General features: G+C 41.0%; 1 protein-coding gene across 2 annotated transcripts in view; it reads left to right on the top strand.

Moving 5' to 3' along the window:
- Positions 1-26,104, top strand: part of LOC308331132 (glypican-6-like) — a gene marked incomplete at its 3' end in the record, with an annotated part of 133,095 nt that overhangs the window by 26,864 nt on the left and 80,127 nt on the right. For both annotated transcript variants that reach the window (XM_080786324.1, XM_080786323.1), the window contains one exon: positions 21,485-21,876. In XM_080786324.1, coding sequence (XP_080642450.1) covers positions 21,485-21,876 — 392 coding nt within the window. The remainder of the gene's footprint in view (positions 1-21,484; positions 21,877-26,104) is intronic.

The raw sequence follows: 26,104 nt of genomic DNA, 5'->3' as shown, positions 1-26,104 counted from the left end.
GGTAGAGGAATTGAAACAGGGGAAATTATGTAAAACAGAATACCCAACTTCCCCCGTTGTCAGATGTTTAGTGCAAAACACAGTGTAAAATATGGTCTGTCTTGGAGAAACCCTGAACAGGATGCTTGAGTCGTCTCTCTGCTCTTTTACCTTATGGTTTCTGTGAACTGAAAGCACTGGCTGAGAGATACAATATGTGTTCATTTGACTGTTGTCCGACTTTGTATGACATTTTTGATTGCCTCATAATACTTTTTGTTGTTGACACATAAAAGGTGGTGTGAGATCTAATAAAAACGCCCCGTTTAGACCTAACTTAGATTCTACAGTGTAGCAGTGTCTTTATATTGCATATAAAATAATTAACCCCAATTACTGAATTCCCATTTAAATGAGATCTTTCCATCCATTGGTTCAGGTTGAAGTACACTGCTGATTTATGGTTGACTCAAGTTCACTCTAGGTCCTTACAAAAAAGCAAAGCAGCGCATAACCATCAGCGTATACTGTAGCAACCATACTTCATGTGGATTGTGGATAATGGGCAATTCATCAGTGCCAGTTTACTGGGCTAATTTTTCCCACTCAGCTCAATGGGAAGTTTCACCTAGAAAATTAGCACTGATGACCATTATTATCATGAATGATGGTGGCACAGATATGGTCTACTTCTCCTCTTCCTGACTTGGACGTCAGGTCAGTTATTGACGCAACCATGTCGGAGTAGAATCTGTCAAAAATATATTTTGCATTTACAGTATGGTTGCACTTATTTTTTAATGCAGAGATACAACACATTTATTGGCTCATTTCATCTTATCATTCTTCCAAAGCTGTGCAGAGTAAAGATGGATCACATATAGCCTACCTGACCTTGACGCTGCATTGTATCTGTGTTTGTGAAGAATTGCTACACTTGCTTCTCTGCTCTCTGAGGGAATTCAGGGAGACTGTAAATGTTGAGTGAGCCAAGTAGCAGTCTTTGAATTGACACCGCGTTCTGCAGTCAGAATCACTGTGTGAACTCACATTAGCAATGCTATTGAAGAACAATGAGCCTCTCTCTCCTACTCTATCGCTCTCTTTATGGGTATCTTTCTGGCTTTACCTTATCACTCATGCGTATAGTAGTTCAGTCGCAGCAGCTCCAAGTCTTTCACCCTAATAGTCTTTCACAAAGGAAATCTGCACAATTGATCCAAGTATTAAATATTTCAATTGTATTCACTCTGCGGATTCTCGATCCTGTCAGAGACAAACTCTTGCTAATGCTTGTGAAGTGAAAATATTGAACCATGTCTTTGGGAGAGAAAAGCCTTACATCTAAGTCAACATCTCTGCAGTAGCTGAGAGCAGGACTGGAAAACATTTATTTTAGAAAGCCACATACTGTACCATAGGTACAAAATGAAGAGCAAAGCATCTGTTGACATTTGCAGCTAAGTAGAATAATTTCTCATGCAGTATGATGCACTTGGTAGACACCAAAGGCAAAGTGAGTTTAACATTGTTTAATGTTGTTTAATGCAATCATTTAGGACTTTTCTGTTTGGATGCATGGGCTGTCAAGGCCAGAAAGTAGCCTTTTGCCACTCAGTAGGCATTTCTGCGTAACTTCCGGGTTTCATGATGATGTCACACACATACCCTCTATTTGTATGATTGTTCTGAACTTGTGCAATGAGGCCACAGTTTCCCCTGATCAATATGTCACTATAACAGCTCACCACACTTAATATAACTATTGCACGTCTTATACTCCATTATAAATATAGCATCAACATGCAATTTCTGCATTAATGCACACTATGCATGCACATAAATAGCATCGATATAAGCCCATGCATGATTTGATTTTGATGGGTGAAGATGGAATTAGCATGGGTATAGGCCTACTATTAACATCCCTCGCAAGCACTTCTGTTAGCTTTTGTCTGGGCACTCTGTAGCCTAAAACCCATTAGCTTGCATGTCAGCTGTGGGATTTAAATGGCAAAACAACAATCTATCTTCCAATGAAACATGGAGGAGCTAGGTGTTCTCACAGGTCTGTGTGGAACATTTTTAACTCATCAGAAGTCTGGTCACTGGTTGTTCCCTCATGCATTTCAAAGAGACAGAGAGGGAGAAGTTTTATAAGGTTATGGCTAGCATTCAAAAAATAATATTGTATTGAGCTGGAAGTTACAGCATTGCTAATAGTAATGCTAGTACTGGATGGTTAGGACTACAAGTTATATAGATAGATTAGGGGGAAATTAATCTCAAGACAGATCTCTGCAGCTTAACCTGTTTGTTGTTAGTAAGAACTAGAACAGTGCCCGTTGGGGGGTGATCAGGTGTGATCAATTGACTAATGAATGAGGTTGAGCGACATTGTGATGTCGGTACACCATTGTGATGTCAGAACAGGCCAGCTCCATCTGTGTCAGACAGACGGATACATGGTGCATTTATAGTTATAGATGTAAACAAAGACGCACCACCAGAAGAGGAGGGCTGATGGAAAGTGAACGGGCCGAGGCAAATTCAAAGGAAACACATTTTCCCCTCTTTTTTGCAGATGAGTTCCCAGATTGGGGGGAAATTGACCATAGAAATACAATCTACTTTTTTCAACAGACTGTGGGCAACTTAGCAACCCCTAGCAAATGTAAAGTACAACCCGCAGCTTTTTGGGTCTATCCATTGATTTGTCAGAACCTGAATTAAAACGTACTATAACCAACAGATTGCAGGACATTCAAAAACAAAATGATTTCTCAAGACTTGGATTTACGGAGCCCGGGAATGGATTACATTTTCTGCAATGCAATATTATTTACCCAGTGTATTCTGATATGGCCAGGCTACAACCCTGATGTCAATGGCTGTGATTGATTGTTGGGGATCATTATGTATCACATGATTTACTAACATCAGGCATTTTTGTTTTTACTTTAAATAATGCTAGGTTTGTGAGTATACTTATACTTAAATATTAACATTGCATATTCTTGGAACTCTGGATAGAAAAGTTTCCCTCCCAAAGATTCTGGGTAGAAATTAATATGAGGCTATTGATCCAAAGCCAGACGGCAATAGTTTACCTTTTCACAGGGAAACGTTTCTCATACCATATGTTAGCAATCAAATAACATTTGAGTGATTAATGGTGTAACTCAATCCTCAGTAGTCAATGTGATGTCTTGCTTTGCCCACTCTCTTCAAACTGTTCAACATATTGTATGAATGAAATAGATAGTATTGAGTTACACTGTGCATCTCTCAAATGATCGCACATTGCCCAGAAACCCAATGTCAGGATGCCTGGGTAATGTCTGTCTTTTTTTTCCAGGAATACACTTCTTCATCAGCACACATGTGATTCCTGGAAGCATGCATAAATAAATAAGTGTTATTTTGATCGGACTCTGTCAGGATGGTGAATGTCACAAGGAAGACTCCAGTGAGGGAGGAAATGGGGTTTGACCAGCAGCACTTAGATGCATGGCTCCAGGCACCCCTGTGCCTCTTGGGCCCTACTGCCACTCTACATAATTTCATCAGTGTCGAGGCAGATGCCATGCACAGGCTTCAGCTCCGCAGCTCTCTGTTGTCAGGAGACATCGTGTCTGTAAAGGGGTCTCCACTGACCAACTCGCTCTGGAAATGTGAGACATTCACTGTTGGATATGGATTTCACTTTGATGTTGTCTATCAATTCATTCAGGCTGTTAGAACTTTAACAGATGAAAGATGTTCGCAGAGACTTAAACAAGCCTTGCCTGTGGATATTATAGAAATCCGTCCTGAGGAATCCATAATTCAATTCAGCTGTGTTGTATTTTAATGTGAACTTGAATAAGTTATATTTTGCTTAAATTCCAATGCCCAAGGCAATGTTCATGACTCTGATACAGATCTGTATGGAGGTGATCGTTAAACGGCAGAACGATGGAAGGAGCTACGAATTAATTTCGATGCCCCTTGCCATATATTTGGCACCTGGACATGTAGTCCTGCCTACACGGAATCAGTGCTTGTTAATGTTTGCCTCTTTATGCGGAGTCTGCTGTGAGCTTTATTGTGGCTGACAGTAGCAGCCCAGCCCACGCATAGCTGACACCACAGCCTATGTGTCGCTACCACTACAGTAAGAGGGCACAGTCTCCACTGTGCCAAGACTATATCCAAGTAGTAATGCAGAAATATCCCACTGTTGAGCAGCTGTACCGGGCTATGAGAGAAAACCCATCATGTCAACAATCAATGCCAATGACACGGCTAATATTGCTGCAATTTATTACGCATTTTCCCCTGTTTGCTAATGTATGCATGCTAACAGCGTGTGTATCCTTGTATATTTCCACGGTTTCCTCCTTAATCCATATGGCAGAACCCCAGGACCGAATAGCTCTGCCTGGAGACATTAGAGAAATAGCAGGCCCACTAAATCTGCTCCCGTCTAGCTCATTACAGACCGAGTTGGGGGTCTTAATTACTAATCAATTGTTGGCCCTCTGCTGACCACCAACACCATGGGGCTGCGGAGCCAAACAGAATATTAATGTAGTCCGCCCTCCACAATTGATTGTACTGGATCTCAAACAGCCTCATCGCTGGTCAGGAATTCGTAACATCAAATGGAACCAACCTCAGATTGATTACATTTAGGAGGCAGATGACCATTACATCACTGCACGTGTGACCCTGAGCAAAACACTTGAGCCGGCCTGAATTGCTCCCATGGCTGTTCTGTTGTCAACAGTACAGTAGTAGATAACTTGTTTGTTTTTAGGGAGGTCCCAGTTGTGAGTTTTCCTAAACTATATGAATGCCAGGAGTAAGGTTGCAAAACAAAAAATAATCTTATTTGGAAACGAGACACTTTGTTCCTTATTTTTCAACAAATGATACGTAGCTTGCGGAGTTAGTTCAGGCAGGTATACTCGAGCTGCTCCATGCTCATTATAATACAGGTTGTTAACCACTAACACTAACTAAACCCTCTGGACCTGAGATGTCAATGCGTTTTTTTCTGTCTACACCAAATCTCTTTGCCAAGCATAGCCGATTAACAAGCTCGTGCATTGTAAACACGACGTGTTGTGAGCTTGTAGATCTGTTATTTTTGGCTAATGTTCTCCCCAGAAGATGGATGCTGGGGTTCCCCCGGCGGGATGTCCCTTATTTGAATTTCAGGTACTGTAGTTGGCAAGCAACCCTAGCCAGGACTCAGGAGGCCCCTGAAAAAGAATACGCATAGCTACTCGCAACACACAACAACCCCTCCCTGGATGAAGGTTACAACAAGACACTCTAATAATTTATACTATGTTGGAGGATGCTGTTGCTTGTCGAAGAGAAAGCTAATAACACGTTGCGTTACTAGAGTATAAAGGAAGAATAAGGACCCTATCTTGCACTCGGCACAACACGACCAATATCTAATCGCAACGCCTTATGCAGTCTTCTACCCCTTTCATTTTAACACAATGCGACTGCGCTCTCTAAATAATATAACACGTGGCCGTGTGGGTATGTAATAATACATGTATTCATTTATATACCGTACTTAAAATACTTATCATTGGCTTTTGATAATATATTAGTGATAACATCATTACCATGGTGATAATAATGATCGCATCAGATGATTACTTAGTGTATCTGTATGCCCGCTCCTGAGTAGTAACACAACAATCCTTGAACCTTTCATTTACAGTATATGCAAACATTCACTAGTGTTAGTGATTGATGTAGCCAAATTAACCATTTGTGACAAAATTTGACTGAGGGACTGCCATTGGATTTTAAATTTCTTGTCATAGACAGAGAATCATAGCTTCAAATTGACATATTGGTTGTTCAGTTTGACCCACCAGTTTTGGAGATGTGGCTTATTGAGTTGAGTGAACAGTGAGTTGAGAAAACAGGCTTGAAAGGTTCATTTACATGTCGATTTCAGCTCTGACACTTATTTCAGACATGCTCTAGTATGTGAAGAGTTTGCCTGTGCTATTAACTTATTTTGGATTAAAGAAATCTGGAGTTTGCGCGATGGCAGGCTCTCAGTCGAATCTGGAGGGATCAATCAGAGCACATAGTCTTCCTCTCCCTCAGCGGAAGAGGGATGCCATGGTAAACTCAGGTTATCCCACCAGGCTGTGATGGACATCTGTCATATACTAGCAGATGACCTGGAGACGGCTGCCTGCTGTCTGCATGCATTCCCTGTTGCAAACTTTGTCTTGTAGCTTCCAGTGAGATCAATCAGACGCATATCGCAATCTGCCATTATCAGTACGGCAATACATGCTGTTACTGTACGTCAAACCTTGTCCGACATGCCAATGAACACATTCACTTCCATACAACACCTGACAGCCAAGAACAAGTTAAACAGGAGTTCAAGGAGAATTTTCTATAGGTTCCATCGATTGCACGCATGTGCCGCTACGTGCCTCAGTCAGGGCCGGTCACAAAAGCTAAAAGCTGCGCAGTTTAGGCTACATCCAAAAGCATGTCACTCTCTCGGTTCTGCACTGCTGTACTGAAGAAGTATATCACTGTTGAGGGCAGGCAAATTTGCTTTTTGTAAGCGACTTCGTCATTCTGGGCTTGTGTTGTCTGTAACGTCGCTTGGGCTTGTTTTTCCATACCTGGTTGCTGGTTTCTCTCTCGAAATCTGGCGCGCGCGTGCGCGTGTGTGTGTGATTGTGTGTACTACACGTGGTGACACGCAAGTTTGTTTACTGTGTGGGTGTCATGGCGGAGCCCATATCGTGTTTCAAATGGATATATTACTCCTTATTTCCTTAATTTGCTCCAATTCAGCACAAAAAACAGTCAAAGTAAGTTGTTGAGTCCAATGCAGATTGTGATCCCAATCCATTCCCACCGCCGCGGGATTCAACTTTTGCGCGCGCGCGTGTGTGTGTGTGTGTGTGTGTGTGTGTGTGACAGTGTGCTTAAGTTCTAAGTCTGTATTGCAGTAGCCATGGTTCATGACTCTCGTATTAATCATCATGCCCCCCCCCCCCCCCCCCCCACACACACCAATACAAATTGACCACTACAATAACCTTATAGAGAAAATACATCATAAATGAATACTGAAACCAGATATAATCATTAAGGAAAGTTTATGCATGCACTATGTGTACTATGTAAACTCTTAATTTCCATTTTCCAGCCATTCAGATATATTTTTTTATATATAATTTGGGGACCCACAGAGGGGTCGCGACCCACAGGTTGAGAACCCCTGTCCTAGTGAAACAGGGGCTGGGTGTGTCTAAGCCAATCCCAGCGATGTCGGCAATGGGGGGCGGGTCATTCGCTGACTGTATCAGTCAACTCAACACATTCAGCCGTGCATGCTGTCCCTCAGGTTGCACAATATTGTAAGGATCCCAAGAATTGGAGCCAGAAATGTAATCCTCGGTTTGATGCTCTAACTTTATTATTCAACCTGTGGGCTGTACAAAACAGAGCTCAGCATAACAACAGTCGGATAGGCATTTCTCCAGGACCACCGAGCTTACCGATACGCCCCATATAGGCATATGTGGAATTGTGGATATCCGGTTGCCCAGCACTGCTGATCCAACGGCTAAAATGTGCTGCTCAAATCAAGAAAAATGTGGAAGTAGAGCCGGGTGCTTCACACGCTGGTGTGAAACACCATATTATGAGCATAAAAGCGACACAGACAGTCAGCTACAGAAATCTCCATATATGGGCATAAAAGGGACACATGAGCGACAGAAGGCTAAGACGGGTATTCTGACAACCGGTATTGCGTAACTGAGTGGGACATGCATTTCCAATTCCAACGTACTTGCATCGTTCCCGATTAGACTGGGCAATGGTCTTAAATGTAAAAAACCTTTTTCCGGCTCGTCGTTAAAGACATAGCTCATGACACTACGTAACATGTCTACAACAACAGTGCGTCAGTAGTCTTTCTATCAAAAGCTCACAAAAACCTGTACTGTAATAGACATTTGGAGTGCTGAAAATGTGCTTCAGCTGTTTGGATAGGTCAGTTGGAACATTACAAGTCAGAGTATTCTTTGTGGCATGTCGTGTGCTGCATAACATCGCCATGTGTCATCGATGTGCCATGGACATTCACGGACGTGATGCTGAACTGCATGTGCCAATGCCAGTAAACACAGATTCACTAGCAGCAGCACGGGTGAGGATTGTATGAGGGATCAGCAGTTTTCCAGATACTATGATGTGGACAAACGTGTTGGGCTTTAGAGCCTTGCCTGCCCCTACCATGGCAAAAATACAACTAAGTGAAAGTGTGGTTGCCCCGAGTCCCTGACGCAAGTCGTGGCTTGCGGTAAAATTAGATCATCAACATGTGAAATTTGGGATTGATTTGGAATGGACTATCAAAAAGTGTTTCTCACATGAGTCCTCAGAGATCATGTCTGCCACGAGCAGTTGAGACGAATAACAGTCTATGTCCATAATTTATTCTGACCCCTCCCCGAAAAGGCCTATCTGTCCTGACCCCTAATCCATCATTTATACATTACTAGCCCTTACCCGTTCTGAATATTATGAACACCAAATTATGTACAGTGTGGGTAATACGATGTGTAATAGATCACATTACTGATTGGGAGGGAAATTAATTGTCCTGTTGCGTGTTGTAGTGCAGCAGCTGCAGGGTCCAGGCGCTGGTGGTGATGTGTAGCTGTCGATCGATACGCGATGGATGGTCCAACTTGTACGGCAGTTGTTTTAGCCAAGCGGTGTTGTTTGGCGTGTGGCGTAAGATAGCCGAGGGATGTTTTTTTGTGCTTTGGCATGGCTTTGTAGTTTTCGGTGGTGGTAGGAAGAAGTGACTGTCCGTCTCTGTGTTGTTGCGGACGGGGATGGAATGTTGTTTTGGAGGTGTGGTCACAGGGGAGGTGCGGTCACAGTGGTGGGGACGGCAAAGGGGATGTTGCACGCCAATATTAGTTGTTGGGTTTTTTTAACGCAAATTAATGTAATTACTAATTAAGATGATTGTTAGAATGTTTGGCGTGTGTAATGCGGGGCAGATTGAGTTTGGAGGACAGGGCTGCGCGGCGCTAGGTTCCATGAGGCTGCGTTGTGGCGTTGTGAGGAAGCGCTCTGGGCGAGCAGCTGTCTTGTTCTATGCTAGGGAAGGGACAGACTGACAGACAGCGGTTCTTGAATTTAATAATGATGGATAATTACTATGGACGTATACTGTTATTCGTCTCAACTGTTCATTACTGTTGTGATGTTTGGACAAAATCTTTCAGATGAGAAGAAAAAAGTGTGTTTAGAATAAAATGCAAAATGGCTGAAAAGCTAATTTGACTGAAATGGGCATAGTATATATGGGGAGGTGCGTCATGATCCAATGAATCAAGGGAAAATTCATTTTGAAATGGAAGGCGGGGCTTTTCAGAGTCAAATCTGCCCATCTGCTTGGCACTCTAGCGCCTTTATTCTGAAGAACTCTGGCAGCATCATAAGTGTTAAGAATAATGGAAGGTGCTGTAAGTGATATTTTTCAAGGTTCAAGCTCTATAATCTATATTCTTATTCTAATCATTGCTATATAATGTTCAGTGACAGGGGTCTCGATCCCCATCTCTCTCTAGCTCTTTAGTAATTAACAACAATCTATTTATACAAGTGAGAAGTGGTACCCATACTCATTCTTTGTGCTCTATCTCCGACCGAACCACACTTTTACCACACATCTCTATATGCAAAATAAATTCGCCACGCTCCCCGAACTGACATAGGCTATTTTTTAGCCGTTCAAGTGTCTCATTTACTCTCAAAATATTACTTTTATGAAACACGCTGTTATTGCTCAACGTCAACAGCCTACGTCACAATCGTCATGTTGCCGTCTACCAAAATCGTCATGTTGGCGTCTACTACGCCAACTACGTTCACTTAATGGGGCCAGTCTTTCACAGTGACACACATGTTACATGAACCACGCGCCCGGGATGGTTTCTACCCCTCAATGTCGTATTTGCTGCGCCCTACGCTGTTGCCACAACACAAGGAATTTAACCACGCTACTTGCATACACTGCAACTCGCTTACAATTCGCAAACCTGGCAACACTGCCCTCTCTTACCAGCCCCGCCCCCACACTAGCTTGACAATGTCATCTCGCGCAGCACAGAATCTGATCTCGCGCAGGACATTGATGAGAGACAGAAGGAACAGGAGAGATTATACGATCGCTATTTCGCTTATTCCATCTAAATCTCTTTATTTACAAAAAAAATGACTCGACGATTCCCTTAGTTACATCAACATTGTTCTTTGTCAATAATCGGATTGGGCCAAAATATCACCCTTACACCGATCACTTTGCCTATTTTCGCCACACAGCCAATTTACTTCCGCGAGCGGCCGGGCCATTCCGCCCATGCGAATGCATGGAGAAAAAAAATGGACGAAAATCCAACTGTATCGGAGCAGTGCCACACACACACACACACTCAGTCACACACACACACACACACACACACACAGAGAGGAGTTGACAAGTGAGAGAACGAGACGGCTGTTGCGTTTCACCATGGCCAGTGCTGTTGTAGACAGCGACGACGATGATACACGGAAATAAGTGTGGAAAAGAAAACGAGTGCCGTATCCCAAAGGCAACACGTCAAATATGGGCCAGCATCTTAGCAGACATCACAAAGAAATCGATCTGTCCAACGACGATGGTACAAAGACAACAACACAGCCAACTATATTCTTATAGAGAAAAGCTCTCAGCTAATTCGCCCCGTGCAAAACAATTAACGCACGGAGTTGCGGTCTGCATAGCTGCAGACATGCGACCACTATCAGTGGTGGCAAACGCTGGCTTTCAATATTTAATGAGAGTTGCAGAACAGCAGAACCACGTTACAAAATGCCATGCAGGTCACACATGTTTTCACTCCTAAAATGTATAAAACTAATAATACATGTGAAACGTTGCCCGTTAAAATCGTTTTGTGTAAAAGATCGTCAAATATATGGCCGTTAGTACTGTTAATTCAACATCCGGTGAGGGGAGGATACGGATTGTGTATGGAAATCAGCGCATACAGTGGGTGGGCTTTAGACCGGATGTAAGCCACATCCACTAAATGTACACTAAATAGAAATAGTATAAAATACTGCATAAAATGGTGTAGCCTACTGCAGCTATTTATAACCAGGTAGTGTATAAGTGAAATTACACACTTAAATTAGTATTTAATACTTGAACTAACAACAGATGGGTCTATATACTATTTGTCTTTTCTTCTTTTTTCTTTCATTTACTTACTTAGAGCTTAACAAGAATGTTACAAGTCATCTCATCTTAAAGAAACATTTAAAAAATGTTAGGGCATAAAACCCAAAGTTGTTAAACCTTTTCTTATTCTCATTCTGATTTGTTATTTCTAGAAAATAAATGTGACTTATTGGGAAACAAGTGTTTTTCTTTACAAACCAAGATATTGGCCTAAATTATAATGAATATAGCCCTCAATGCTGAAAAAGAAGGTTTTAAAAAAATAGATTGAAAAAATTTCATCAAACATCAAAGCAAATCGTGAGCTTCAAATCGAACATTGAATTGAATCGTGGACTAGGCGAATCGTGATAGCGAATCGAACATCGAATCGAATCGTGAGCTGCAAATCCAAAATTGAATTGAATCGTGGACTAGGCGAATCGTGACAGCCCTAATGTATACATACGCCTGCACGCACACACACGCACATGCACGCCTGTAAGGCCCCCCCCCCCACACACACACCAACATGCGATTCATTAAATAACTATTTCTCCGCACGCGCGCACACAACATTATTCACGTGAAGCCTACAGGGAATTACAGACGGAATGTATATACACACACACACACACACACAGTCCCGGCTCACATGCTTAGAATTTATAGATGCGCAATTTTGGGATTATTTTTGTACATTGAAAAAATATTGGGGGTCCTTTGCTCTTGCCATGACAATGTTTGAGAACCACTGCTCTAAAACAATATTAGACAAAGTTTGAGACACAAACACATTGCTCTCTCTCTCTCTCTCTTCTCCTTTTGTATAAATTAAATAGGCCTATTCATGATTCTGCTTATAGAGAAGTAGCCTATGTTAGTTTGTTTTATGGACTTGAGAGCTACTTTCAAAACGACCAGCTCAACATACCCACCAAATAAAACTATCATCCCATTGCTGCAAATAGTGACAAAATGTAATTGAGGGGCCTTTCATATAGGCTACATATAAGACAAACGCACATGGAATGGGAAATAGAGGGGGGACAATGCAAATCGTAGGCTTTTATTTTTGTTGGTATTTGACTTTGCTACTGATGATTGTAAGCAACAACAAGTATTGCATTGTGTGTTTGAGCTGACAGGCCCTTTTTGATGTCAATCACTCAAGTCATTTCAGTTCATCTAAAGCGGAAGATGCAAAAATCGTTTTTTTTATTAAAATTATATATATTTTTACTGCCATGTCATGTGGTCTACCTGCAAAGCCTTTGTAGATCGTGATCTACCATTTGGGCACCACTTAACGTCAGATCAGGGGTTTTTGTCGGCCAGCGCCAACAATGCTCCCCGAAAGCATAATCGCAGCAAATACCGGGCAGTGTGTATGAGCCTTAACATGTTGACTACACTACACTACACATAATAACTAATAACCCGTTTTCAGCTTAAAGCAATTATATTTCATTGAAGCAACTCCTTAGCATTGTTTTCATACCATGGATGTGATAAGAAAATATCAAACATAAGGGAAATATTAAATAGTATCGGGTGTACCAGTTTGGCCTTTTCTTTTTTTTCAATGGGGCAATACATTGATTAAACAAACGTTTGATTGATTGAGTTGTACAATGTTATACAACCCTAAACTACTTTTCGAATACACTACACAATACAATACAATTTCAGAACATATAATATTGGCCAATATGTCAAATATGTAAATATTACATATCCCATTGAATGGAAGCGGACCATTTGTAACACATGTTACAAATGACCCGCTTTTGCAAGTTTTCTTTGCAGTTGCTTACAGACCAGAATGAACGTGAATTCCGTCTAAACACCATGCAAACTAATGAAGAACATAAGCATGAACACATCCATGTGGATTTTTATTCACCAACACCAAAGACAAAAATTGTAGCACACATATACTCCAGGTGTAAAATTATACGCATTTTGAAGGTAAACACTTCAAACTTCCTGGGCACGTAGAGTACGTTGCTGTACACATACTGACGCCATGGCGTCATGGTGGCGTTGACCAATCAAGATATAACGTCCATGTTACAACCGTGAAGCGTTACAACCTTGGCGGCTCTCCCCTACATTTGTTACTAACATTAGGTTGTGGCGAAGTAGAAACGTGGCCAGCAGATACTGTGTTTTGGACAAACAGGCTAGGTATTGGTGTTGATTTGGGTCAACTGGACAAACAGCGTGGTGTTGTTTTGTGTCTGTGTTTGTGTTGGAGCGCCTCAGTGTGGCCGTACAGGTCATGTGCAACCTCTTCCACAGAGAGATGGAGACACTAAATCTCAGCTGGACAAACATGTTTGCATGCATGCATCGCTGCCTTGCATGCTGTGTGCTACTGTTGAGTCTGTCACTTACTTTGACTGATTTATGGCATTGTCTTTCTGTTCAAATCCAACTATGTTAATTTAAGAAATCTGGGCATATAGGTCATTGTTTCTTCACTGTGCACACGTGTAGCCTATTGTATGTCAGACTGTATGTCTGTCCCACAGTCACAATCCTTTAGTAATTAGGCTGTGGAAATATTCACGACAAAACAATGGTACATTTCCAATAACCCATCCGTTACTACATGTGGAGTCAACTCCCGCCATTTCTTTCTTCCCATAGTGCGTGGCGAAGTAGCTCTGGGATGAGTGCGCGCGAAGCGCGCACGAAATTCTAGTTAGTTACAAGTGTCACCCAATCAGACATGTTTATCCTGTATACTGTATGAGTCCTCCCTCCTTATTGGAAAACATTTGTATCCCAATTGGAAAATGTAATTTATGTTTACTAAAGACCTGGAGGGATTGGGAGGTACATTATGTACCAATGATTGCTAATCAAATTAGAAAATGCAAAACATATCAGCACGGCTTCCTTCATCATTTGTATATTTCAACCCTTAAAAATCACCTATTTTCTGCCACCTACAGTGTTTCTCCTTATTTTATGCTCCTGTAGAAGTATCCCACCCCTCAAATTCCGATAAATGAAAACTAGTTCACTATCAAAAGCATTTCCCCTTTTTCCTCATGGAAAGATTAGATAAGGTGACTATCAGCATTATTAGGTTCCTGGCTTGGATCCTTGCATGGATGTCTCATGCCGCTGCTTTTAACTGCTAGTGCGTGACTCACAATAACCAATGCAGCGGAATTATCAGGAGGCATCTGAAAACTAAAAGGTTGAACTGTCTCTACAGTATAGCACAGCACTTAGTTCCTTCCAGGCAGGCACTTTCTCATCAGACCAATCACTGACTGTGATGGACAGGTGGAATTGGACACTGTGTCCTTCATGGTGCATGAAAAGATGAAGGTGGAACGCGTAGGCACCACAAGCCGCGTGGGTGTATATCATATACTGCTCTAATAAACGGGGCCTTCCGTTGTGATTGTCCGTTGTAATCCTAGAAAATACCTTTGAAGTGCCACTGACTGCTGAAGATAATCAGCGGTTTGCTGTGCTGCAGAGGAGAGAAACCCACATGTTATTTCTACTGTTTGACTAGGGTAGCTTTACTGATAGTTTATATGTTTGTGCGAAGGAGGATGTTTAAAGATGGACTACAGTATCTATGGACTTTTAATGTTTGTTTAGAGCACTATACGTAATGTCACGTGGCAGCCAAGTCTATGGACTTTTAACGTTTGTTTACAGCACTTTAAACAAACATTACCAGGCGCCCCTCACTTCACACAGGTGTGATTTTTTTAATTTAGAGTTGCCTGTTATGTTTCCCCCCCAATTTAGTTGTTATGCCAATTAAGTACTCCCACTGCTTGCCACTGCTGTTGTACCCTGCGGGTTCACCTGACAGTGATGAGCCTCCTAGGGATGATGTAGTGCCTTCATCCTACTCCTCTCACTCAACATTCCCCGCTGATATCCAAGCCTGTAAGAGTACGTATGTGCAGCAACAAATATCATCCCACCATGCCCGGCTTCGCTCAATTGTATTCATAGATGCTTGGCCAAGCCGGATGCGCCGCAGTGTAATTGAACCTCTAGACTCATCAGTGGAGGGAATGTACTTTACCCCTGTGCCACCGCTGTGCCACCTTTTTAGTCTTTTGACGAATTTATGGTATTTTGATCAGTGGCTGTATATTATGTTTTGACCGCACCTAAACATAGTAACGGGAACTAGGTATAGGAACTATGACTGGGCAATATATGGGCAATGTATCAATATTATAGGCTATTGATATTGTGTAATGAGAAAATCATGATATGGCACAAACGTTGTCTTTTGTTGGTTTTGATCACTTAAAATTGCAATCCACAAGCTCACAATGGGACCCATCACAATCTGTTGTGAGCTTGTTTGGAACAGATTCAATGAACATTATCGTATATATTATACAATATTATCATCACAATATTAATATAGGAATTTGGTCAAATATATTGTTATACTGTATTTTGTCGACGATATGCAAAACCAACCTACTGTCCGGTCAAATCATCACATTTGTCTTTGACATGTTGCATTAATCAGTGGATTATTTTACATAATATGCACTTTTCACTCTCTGTGAATGTGCCCTAGGTGTCAAAAGGTGAAGTTAAAGTGATCGTCTTTGTCGATACAATTTTTTTTTAAATTCTGAGTGCAGGCATTGTGGAATGATTAACATGTAAGGTCAATGTTGAGGTTGTGGCATTTTAGTAATAGGCAAAAGGGTTAGAAATGATCTGCCAAGTGCTGATGAATGGAGGTGGACATGTGCTCAGCTATTTTCCCCATGTGTTGCATTAATTATGTGACCTCCAGGTTTTCACCATCAGGTTAACACGTTAGTCTTATCTACGTGAAGCTCCTGCCCCTGCAGTGACAGTGTTGTGGTTGACTGCGGCAGAAGCCGTCACTTGATTTAACACCGGAGCCGAAACTAAAAAAGAAATGTTTCGTTGGCGATCTCCTTTGAACATCTGTCAAGCTAGTATAGTACCATCGTTTGTGTTTGCTCTAATTACTCGAGGCGTTGGGCTGTTTTAAAGAGCCCTATATATAAGTTACGGTTGGTCACAGCTCAAGGGAGTTTGGTGTAATTAACTACTGTCTGCAGGACACATCCCTCTGTGGTCCTTTAATAAAGGCACCCGGTAGCACACTGTCACCCTCATCCATTACCATCTCTGTTGGTTATACTGGATGCTGAAGGCCAAATCAACTACAGTCCGTAGTAGGGATGTGTAAAAGTGTCCAGAATTAATTTGTATAATTCTATATTAATGATTAAACGATTAATCGATGATTATTATTAATATCATTATTATGTTTGTTTGTTTTTTTTTACGTAAAAAAATCTTCAATTGCAGAAACTTTTTTGCGATTCTGTTTTCCATCCACATAATCGTTGCCTCAAAGGATAATAACAGATAGCCTACCATTACCACTCAACACCAATAATGCAACCCTTTTCATATCAAGGTCCATTATTTATTCAGCTTTTGAGCCACGAACTACCATTTGATGAGATTTAGACTCAAAACGTATAATAGATTTTGTCCACAATCCCATGCTGTATTGAGGTGGTATTAGGAGAGATAACAGGTAGGGTTGTCCCGATCATGGGATCGGAAATCGGGGCCGATCATCGTTTTCTAATGATCAAAAACGATCGGATCGGGAGCACAAGATTTTATCGGGACATCCCTAGTATCAATATTATATCCATATCTCAGACTGGATAATGTCTGTGATTTTGAATATTGTACTATTGTGTTATGTGTTTTATAAAAATATTAATTTCGGATTGGGAAAAATCTGTATGATCGGAATCGGATCGGAGCAAAAAAACATTATCGGGACATCCCTGATAACAGGCAAACGTTTATTAAAATAACAATTCTTCTACATTCTCTAATTGACCCTCCAGGAATTCTGTTATGTGACCATCCTGGCCCAGCATGGTCATGTGACACCAAAAGCCTTTAGTTTTTTTTTTACTGTTTTCATACTAGGTATCCTCTGTAGTTACTATTGACAGGGTTTGGATGACAATATAGCTTTTGCATATAGCCTTTGCAAACAGATATTATTTTTAATAATCCATTTTGATCACATAAATCGATTAATTTGACCCATCCCTAGTCCGTAGTCTACACATTCTCTAAAGCTCTGTCCGCACTAATAGAAATTTTGCTGAATGTTTGGGACTCTAATCCACACGCAAATGGCATTGTAGGTCTTTTTTTAAAAGCCTTATATGTGTGCTCTGTATACACTGTGTGGAGTGAAAGCCATATTGAGCAGCTTCATCAGCGAGTCGTAATGAACTCTCTGGGAGTTAGCAGGAGCATTAGGATCTCCCCGCTGTCCAATATTTCAGCATCATTGTCCTCCGCTTGCAGGCAGCTCTCGCTGCTGTTCATTTGGACCTCTTAATTACTGCGATGTATTAGGGCTTTACGTGAGCTTTCGCAATAATTTGCAATTTTTCACGACATTCCCCTTAATACCCTATTGTAAAATATGATCCTCTTCATGGATTTTCAGTAATTATATTAAGTTTGTCTTTTCTTTTTTTTTAAACTAAGTGTATTATTCCCTGACCTATATTGAGGTCATCCATAATGTGAGTGTTAATTATTCAGTGTAATCATTCTGAAACGGAGCTTGGCATTATTATGCACAATATTCTGACTAACAACAATGAATCCAGAATCCTTCACTCATGTTGATGATTCAATTAATATTCCAGATGACACAGGGGAAAGGACTTGACCGCATACAGATATGCTTTCTATATATATGCATTCTTAAACCTGACATTAATCAGATGGCATATAACTCATCACAGCACTGTTTTCTCTATTGATGGGAAGATGTTAAAGGATCGTGCTTGAAACATTGCATACATGAATTAATTAACACTGTAGTCTTCCATTTAGTGAATAGCCTGAAGACTGCTGAAAGATCATACTGCCCTTTTTTGCCACGGCAGATGCAAATTAAAAAAAGCGATACATGATCTCTATTCTCTCCTCATTAATATGTCTCTAAACGCATTGCACTGGTGAACAATGAAAAAGCTACTGTACTTTAATTATGTCCCAGAAGACACTAACATGCCAGTAGAGCTGAACAACTCAAACTTACAATGAAAAAAAAAAGAAATGATATATTCAAAAGTAATTAACTTGGATGCATACTAGTTCTAATATGTGTGTGTGTGTGTGTGTGTGTGTGTGTGTGTGTGTGTGTGTGTGTGTGTGGGTGTGGGTGTGGGTGTGTGGGTGGGTGTGGGTGGGTGTGCGTGTGTGTGTGTGTGTGTGTGTGCATGGAGAGAGAGAGTGTACGTGTGTGTTCTCTCATTTGTGCGTCATGCATATCTTTGTCAGGTTCTTCTTGCAACCATTTACAAACCATTCTGTATCATGCTACTATAGTAATACACATTTGTACTTCTATGCTTAAAACCAATGCTTCTGTGGTGAGAATATTATTTATTTGCATACAATCTCGCTGAATCATATAAATGGTGTTCTGCACAGCATTTAGCACATCCTTTTGGTAGTTTCATCTATACATCCCATAAATACCCCTACATTGTCTGTGAATAATCCTCATGTGGAAGTGAAGAAATGTAATCTCATTCTCTGTGAGATAAGCATTATACTCAATGTTACAGTATGTCACTGGCATGTCAAAAGTTCACAGAGGACCTTACACATCTTCATCAGGCAAATGATGACTGGTGAAGAACTATATAAGGTCGAAAGTTGCGTCATTAAATAAAATACGTTTAGGGAGCTTTAACGGTATATTCAGTGATTTCACTTCATTCAAATATCACTTATTTTTTTGTTTTGTTGTGATAATCCTCCCTACTATAGAGTGCAATTGCTGACCATATAAGGAGTTCCTCCCTGTCCCCAGTTAACCCCTGGGGGTACAAAAAAAAGTAGGTTTCGTTTTTGGCTAGGTCGCCCAGCCTTCATCCAATCAGGATAGAGAGGCCTTTCGCCAATCATGATCAAGCTGGGGCGGGCCTTGGTGTGTGTGCTGTTGGCCTGTCGCGCCACGCGTGTCCCTCCACTGTAGTGCGTGCATGTGCACATCTTGTTACCGCGGTGGACCGGGGGGTTTTCCAAATCACTGAATGCTCCTTTAAACCAGTATGGGGATGTTTAACATGTGAAAAGACATGATAATGAAGACATGTTGCAGCTTGAATGTTAATTGATTGTGAGAAATGAGGAGATAGTTTAAGCCATCTATCTTCAATTTTGTAAATCAACTATCTACTCAAGTAATCACACAACAAAATGTGCATCTCTTTTTTTTATTGGAACCTAATCAGATGAGGCATGTGGGTTCTGTCGGAAGATGATCAGAGCAGAACCTGATGACTGTTCAGAACATGATGTACTGTGGATGTTTTTTCCCCGTCATATGAATGCTAATGTTTTTCTGTTCTGCTGTAATTAGTCATTTAATCTGTTTTGCAGAGCTGTAATAAGCCCTTCACATTACGATTTGATCACACATCCATTATGTACAGCTTTGAGAGACTGTCTGGCACACCTTGTGAATAACCACACGCTGTTTTTCAACTGCTTCATTAACTGGCGCAACGTTTTGACCTCTCAGGCAAATATGATTTTCCTGATGAAGACCTGAGAGGTCGAAAGGTTGCGCCAGTTAATAAAGTAACTTTGGAAACAGTGTGTGGATATTCACGTTTTTGGAGCTGTAAAACAGTATGCAGATGTTTTTTCTTCTCCTTGATTCTCGCCTTGATGCCTTGACGTCCAGCACCTGGCATAAGATGTGCACAATATCCTCTCTGTACACCTGGTGAATATGCCGGCCTGAGACGTCACCTCACTTGAATTGCTTCAGTGACACTTGCTTCATTAAAAGCCAGGTGTGAGGTATAGTTTATATTATAGACATAGTCAATACCAGACAGTGCTCTGCATCTCTCAGACTTTCGATGGAACAGGAACACAGAAGGATGGAAATGGGTTTAATGCAATCTCCAGGACCCTTTTTAGGATGCAAGTCGTGAAAGTCTCATCTGATTAGTGGTGAACTATTGCACCCTGTACTCTTAATGCAATGAGGGTGGTTCGAACCCAATTTAAATTTAATCTTGGTCCTCGGAAAGCCAAGACTATCTCTGTGTATAGCCGGTGGTGGGAAATATTATTACCTTATACCCATTTCTGGTGAGCCATCTGAGGACATACAGTAAACAATGTGTGGTATATGTGTCTGGAAAGTGGAATGATGCAGGTGGACAGAAGCCAATAAAGCCTGTAGATGTAAAGTATCATTATATCTTTGGTCGAAACATAATTAGTTTTCTCTCTAGCTCACAACCTTATACCATCTAGGGACCAATACTGTAACGAATGTGCATTGAGGTTTTGACTCTTGTCTTGACTAATAGAAACTCCAACCATGCATCACAAAAATATTAACTAATTGGTCTCCAGAAATGTAAAAGGATGGTTTCCATTGCAATTTAAAATATGGTGCATTGGAAGAAGAAACAACATTGCTGTCAATGCTGTGGAATCTCTTATCTCTTATATTTACTTTTGGAAACGTACACGTGCGTACGTATGTTAGCATACATACAGTGTATCTTGTATCAGTGGTCCCTAAACTTTTTGATGTCAAGGACTGGTCCCGCAAATTAATATGCATTGGGCATCAAGGCATACACAGTGATGCCTTTATCCCGCCTCTAGCTGCCGCTGATTGGCCAGGCCGTTTGGTGGCCGGAGCATCAAGTCTGCCTGAGAGTTCCCAGATGGGAGCAGGAGGGGGGGAACCCTGTGTACTCTCTGCTGCCCCATCTGGCGGAGTCAGGTTACCTTCCGAGGTAATCTGAAAATATTTAGCGTTTTAGAAAATACCAAAAATATATTTTTTTTCCTTAATTGTTTGAAAATGGCAGATCTTGCCACATGTTATATAATATACACAGAACATAAACAGAATTAACCACATGAACCCTAGAATCCTTATTCTGGGGGGCGAACATTCCGCGGAAATAGCAGATCTACAAGCTCAGAATGTGTTGCGATACATATTTGAGAGATTTGGTTTTAGAGGGGAAAAGGAGGGGGCCTAGTATAGACTCCTGGAGGACAGTATATAGAGATTTGGTGGTAAAAAATATATAAAAACTTTTTAAATAATTGTGTTTTACATTTCTTCTCTCAACGCAGAATTCTTCTTGGAGCTGTTGGAGAACACGGAGAGGTCCCTGAACGAGATGTTCGTGAGGACTTACGGTACGCCTTACATGCAGAACTCTGAGGTCTTTCAGAACCTGTTTGCCGAGCTGAAGCGCTATTACACGGGAGGGAATGTTAACCTGGAGGAAATGCTCAATGACTTTTGGTCGCGCCTGCTGGAACGCATGTTCACGCTCCTCAACTCCGAGTATGTCATCACTGAGGACTATCTGGAGTGTATTAGTAAGTACACTGACCAGCTCAAGCCCTTTGGGGACGTGCCCAGGAAGCTCAAGGCTCAGGTTACCCGAGCATTCATCGCTGCACGTACGTTTGTCCAAGGGCTCTCCGTAGGCCGGGAGGTGGCCAACAGAGTATCTAAGGTAAATCTCTTGCTGCTGACCCCCCCCCCCCCTATTCTAACTGACATGGTTAATGAAGTTAATTGTGGGTTAGGATGGTTTCATTTTCATTCATACACTCGATCTAACATGTCTTAAAGCAGAGGTTCTGACACAAATCAATTCCTCTTTGTTGCCTAACAATACAACAACCCAGAGTGCACAACACCAATGTGATTAGTTTCCTTTCATTCCACGCGCAATTACTATTTGAGAGTAGCCCATAGAAGAGGATTGTGTGAAATGAACCATTACTTTGTGGCTAACATAAATTTCAACAGCCACAGAAAATGTTCCATTTGTTTGTTTTCTCTCTGGGTGAGATTGACGTTTCACCTGGGTTTGCAGCCATAACTGTTTTTCTGCGTGATATAGTTGTGTGTGTTGTGCATGTCTGTAGGCGGCTGGTGCAAAAGCTCACGCACTTACAGTACAAGTGCTGTCTCTAAAAGGGAGGGGTGTTTGGGCTGTTGCAGAGAAATAGAAACTATAAGAAAAAAAGAAATAAGAAATAGAGAGCAAATAATATAACTACATGGGTTTACCTGGAGGCTCAGTCAGTCCACCAATATGCTCCTTGTGGGCATGAGGACATGGGTTCAAATACGACCCCTGTTTGATTTGGCATCTTTCTCCTATCTCTCTGCCCTTGATGTCCTGTCTCTCTACACTGACCTATCTGAAGTAAAGCATAAAATGCCCAAAACTATTATCTTTTTTTAAAGAGAGAGAAATGAGAGAGAGGATGTTTGTGTCTCAACTTGATAATATTTGTTAAGCCGGTATACAGAAGCCATTAATCGTGCTGTATCCTCGATATTCTGTTTGATGTGATGTAAGCTCAAAACAGCTGCTGTGTACTGCTGTTGCTGCAATACACCATACTGCCCTGGGAGTGTTTCTGTAGATTTGATCATGTGCAAAGTAAGATTAAAGGAAAAGCGAGAGACTATGGGGCTTGGAATTAGTCATCATCAACAACAAGAAAGCTCTTCTCGAGGTGTCTTCTCGTGGGTGGATGGAAGTGCTGTTGCACTGATGATGACCTCTGTGCAGATAAATCCCTCAGCCAGCCTGGTTTCCCCGCACTCTGCTGTATTGGTATCAGTTAAATGGGATCATCACCTTCATCGCTGATAAATATTTATAGTCCTACCGTATATTCTATAAACAGAAGCCCATAAAGAGATGATGTATCATCAATCATCGCCGAGTGAGAAATGGAAATAGTCTCCAAATGACTGTGGAGAGATGTGCAGTGTAATCAGATGCTTTCTCATAGCTGGTTTTCCACCACGGTGAACTCTTTGCACCCTAAACATGTTCTTTGCACCTCCCCGAGTATCAGTTGCCCCTTTTCCAGTGGTGGTGGTGGTAAGACTCATTTCTGAGCAGTGGCTGAGGCTGAGTTGTTAGTATGCATTTAGTGAGTCACACCATGGGGCTCCCTGGTAGCCAGCATGTCCCAGCCTCACCTCTGACATTTCAGCAGGACCTCAGACACAGGTCATATGTCTAAGACGGCGGCCTTTGATCCCCAGGGTTTAAACTCATCATGAGGGATTGGGTATAAGCATAATGGAATAAGACACTCTGCGTGAGGTGTCTATGGCAGAGGCACTGTGCGATGTGACATCCATGCTTATTGCTGCCAGGGTGTTTATTGAATTACAGTAGCTGCTGTAGTACATCATGTCTTTTCACAGCTTAGGAGACACAACACAACACCAGGGGCCTTGAGGAAGTAAAACACATGTCTGGAGTGTACATCTCCCCACTGACAAAAACGCCTGCATATCCTACAGCATTACACAAACACCACTCCTGCTTCAAAGCCTGTGGATAAAGATTTGATTATTGGTTCCTAGATAATAGTGTCTATAAATGAGTACACATGTACACCAAAATTGTAGTCCTGACAAAATATTGCAATATGCAATTATTGGCCCGTGGGGGAGTGGACCCGGGTTTTAAAATAAATAAATATAATTACATTTTTTAATTTACTAAACATATTATACATGTACTGTATGTATACCATGTGGGTGGGAAAAGAAAAACGTTCTTCTGAATATTAAATATGTCGATTATAGCAATTGCTGAAATATCATGAAAGTGTTGTATCAAAATATTTAGTATTATGGATTATTATCCCAAGCCTATCTCACCATCTCCATAGTTCATGGTCAGTATACTCAAGTGATGACAGTAATTCACTTGACAGGGGCAAAAGTGCAGACAGTATGGCAACATACTGTAGGGTTCTGTTTCCATTAAATTAATGCTCGTCAGGGAAGAGCTACATTAGAAATGTCAGCTGTGTCTTGAAAAAGAATGAGGCACGCACTGAAGGAGTCGTGGAAACAATATGCTGGCAATTAGAGTTAATTGATTACACATTAGCCGAGAACATGTTTCTGGTATTGAAGCATCAGAAGTGGCTCTATCTTCTCGAGTGCTACACTGGCGTTAGAATAATTGCATCAAATCACATATAATGGTGCAGTACATCTGTGATTTCTTTCCATTTTCCATTTTAAGATAATGTGTCAAGGGAAAAGGTAACAGCAATATTCTATATTCAAACAAAAGTATGGCATCAAACTATGGAGGAGCAACAATTAAATCATATTTATTAGCAAAAACATATAGGCCTACTGATGAAAAATATCTAAAGGTGACATGTAATTTCAGTTGAAAGATTATTATTTCTCTTAACTGTATCTTTCCAAACAAAAGACTTGCATGGGCTTTAGGAGGCCTTCCCCTTCTTACCATATAAAATGTGTTTAGGACCTATAGCACTGCATGAATAATAGTCAGGCTGTGTGACAAGTCAAGCCATTTGTCTTCAGGATGATTGTGTGGCATGTCCGGGAAAGTCTATTAGACGATGCCTTTACTCCTGTCTTGCAGATAAATTTACTGGTGGGCTGAGAGAGAGAGGTACAGTAGGGGTCCAGTCACATCAAACATTCCGACTGTGAGAAATCACTTGACTGAAAATTCACACTGTGCTGAAGATTTCTTCCAGCTTTTTTTCCACATTTTCTGGGTTCATTTAGTTTACCCTGGAACGTGACAACTCTCTTTCTCCCTCATTGAAAATATTTCTTCTCTGTCTCAATAGGGTTTTGTAAAATGTTCACAAGATTCTAACATTTTGTTCTCAATTGACAGTAGGCTGTGCTTTCTTGTAGCTGATTTTGTACTGTAAGTTATACAGTATATTCTAAAAGTAATGCTGACACCAGTAGGGAATAGGATACTTGTCCCAGACACACTGTACAGAAACCATGTATCAAGTTTTAGCAGCCTTGAAAACAGAACACTTTCACACAATCTGAGTTTTAAGATCAAATATATTGAATTGTAAGATAATCAATGACACAATCAAATCGGCAAGTTCAATGATCAGTATCTAAATTATTTAAAGCTGCATTGTGATATTTTTGATCATCACAATGCCTGACAATAATGTGCTGTATGAAATTGCTACCGGACAATTTGTGTATATCCATCCGTGTTCCATCCTCTAATTTCTATAGCAGGTTGTTACAATTTGGCTTGCTATTATAATTTCCATTGTTTATCTGCAGCGAATAAACGAAGATATTTAATGTACAGTAGAGTGAAAACTGAAAAGTCACTAGCTCTGAGGGACTCGGGCAACCAACTACCAAGTATACTAGTTTATTGTTTAAACTAGTTTTAGTGGTGGGTTGCTGGGTTCGATTCATTACACAAAGACAGGGACGAAAAGAAGAACATGATGTGGCTACTCCTCTATCGAATATTAATTCAGGGCAAGTAATCCATGGTCCATGCGGAAGTAAATGATGTAGATGGCTGCTTCAGAGATGTTTCCACACCCCTGGACACGAGTCCATTGGAACAGTGGTTGATTTGATTTGAAATGTTTATTTTCCGAATAAGGCAATTTTAAAGCAAATGATTCAGAATATCAGTAAAAAATGTAAAACATATTCGAAAAGGAGTGAGAAGAAGCATAACGTATTGCTCCCACCCCTTCTCCATCAATAATACATATCAACAACAAGCTTCTGCTCCAGTCCATTTCTATCTATAATAAATACTTGTATATGTGTGATATTAATTCATTACATATACTGTACATATACTTATACAAGTACATACAATACAGCTACACATATACACATATCTCTGCTGTCGGGAAGAAACCACCTAA

This window comes from Protomyctophum bolini, assembly GCF_963924005.1.
Source record: "Protomyctophum bolini genome assembly, chromosome: 16".
Classification (NCBI taxonomy): domain Eukaryota; kingdom Metazoa; phylum Chordata; class Actinopteri; order Myctophiformes; family Myctophidae; genus Protomyctophum; species Protomyctophum bolini.
This window is presented reverse-complemented; position numbering and strand designations above follow the sequence as displayed.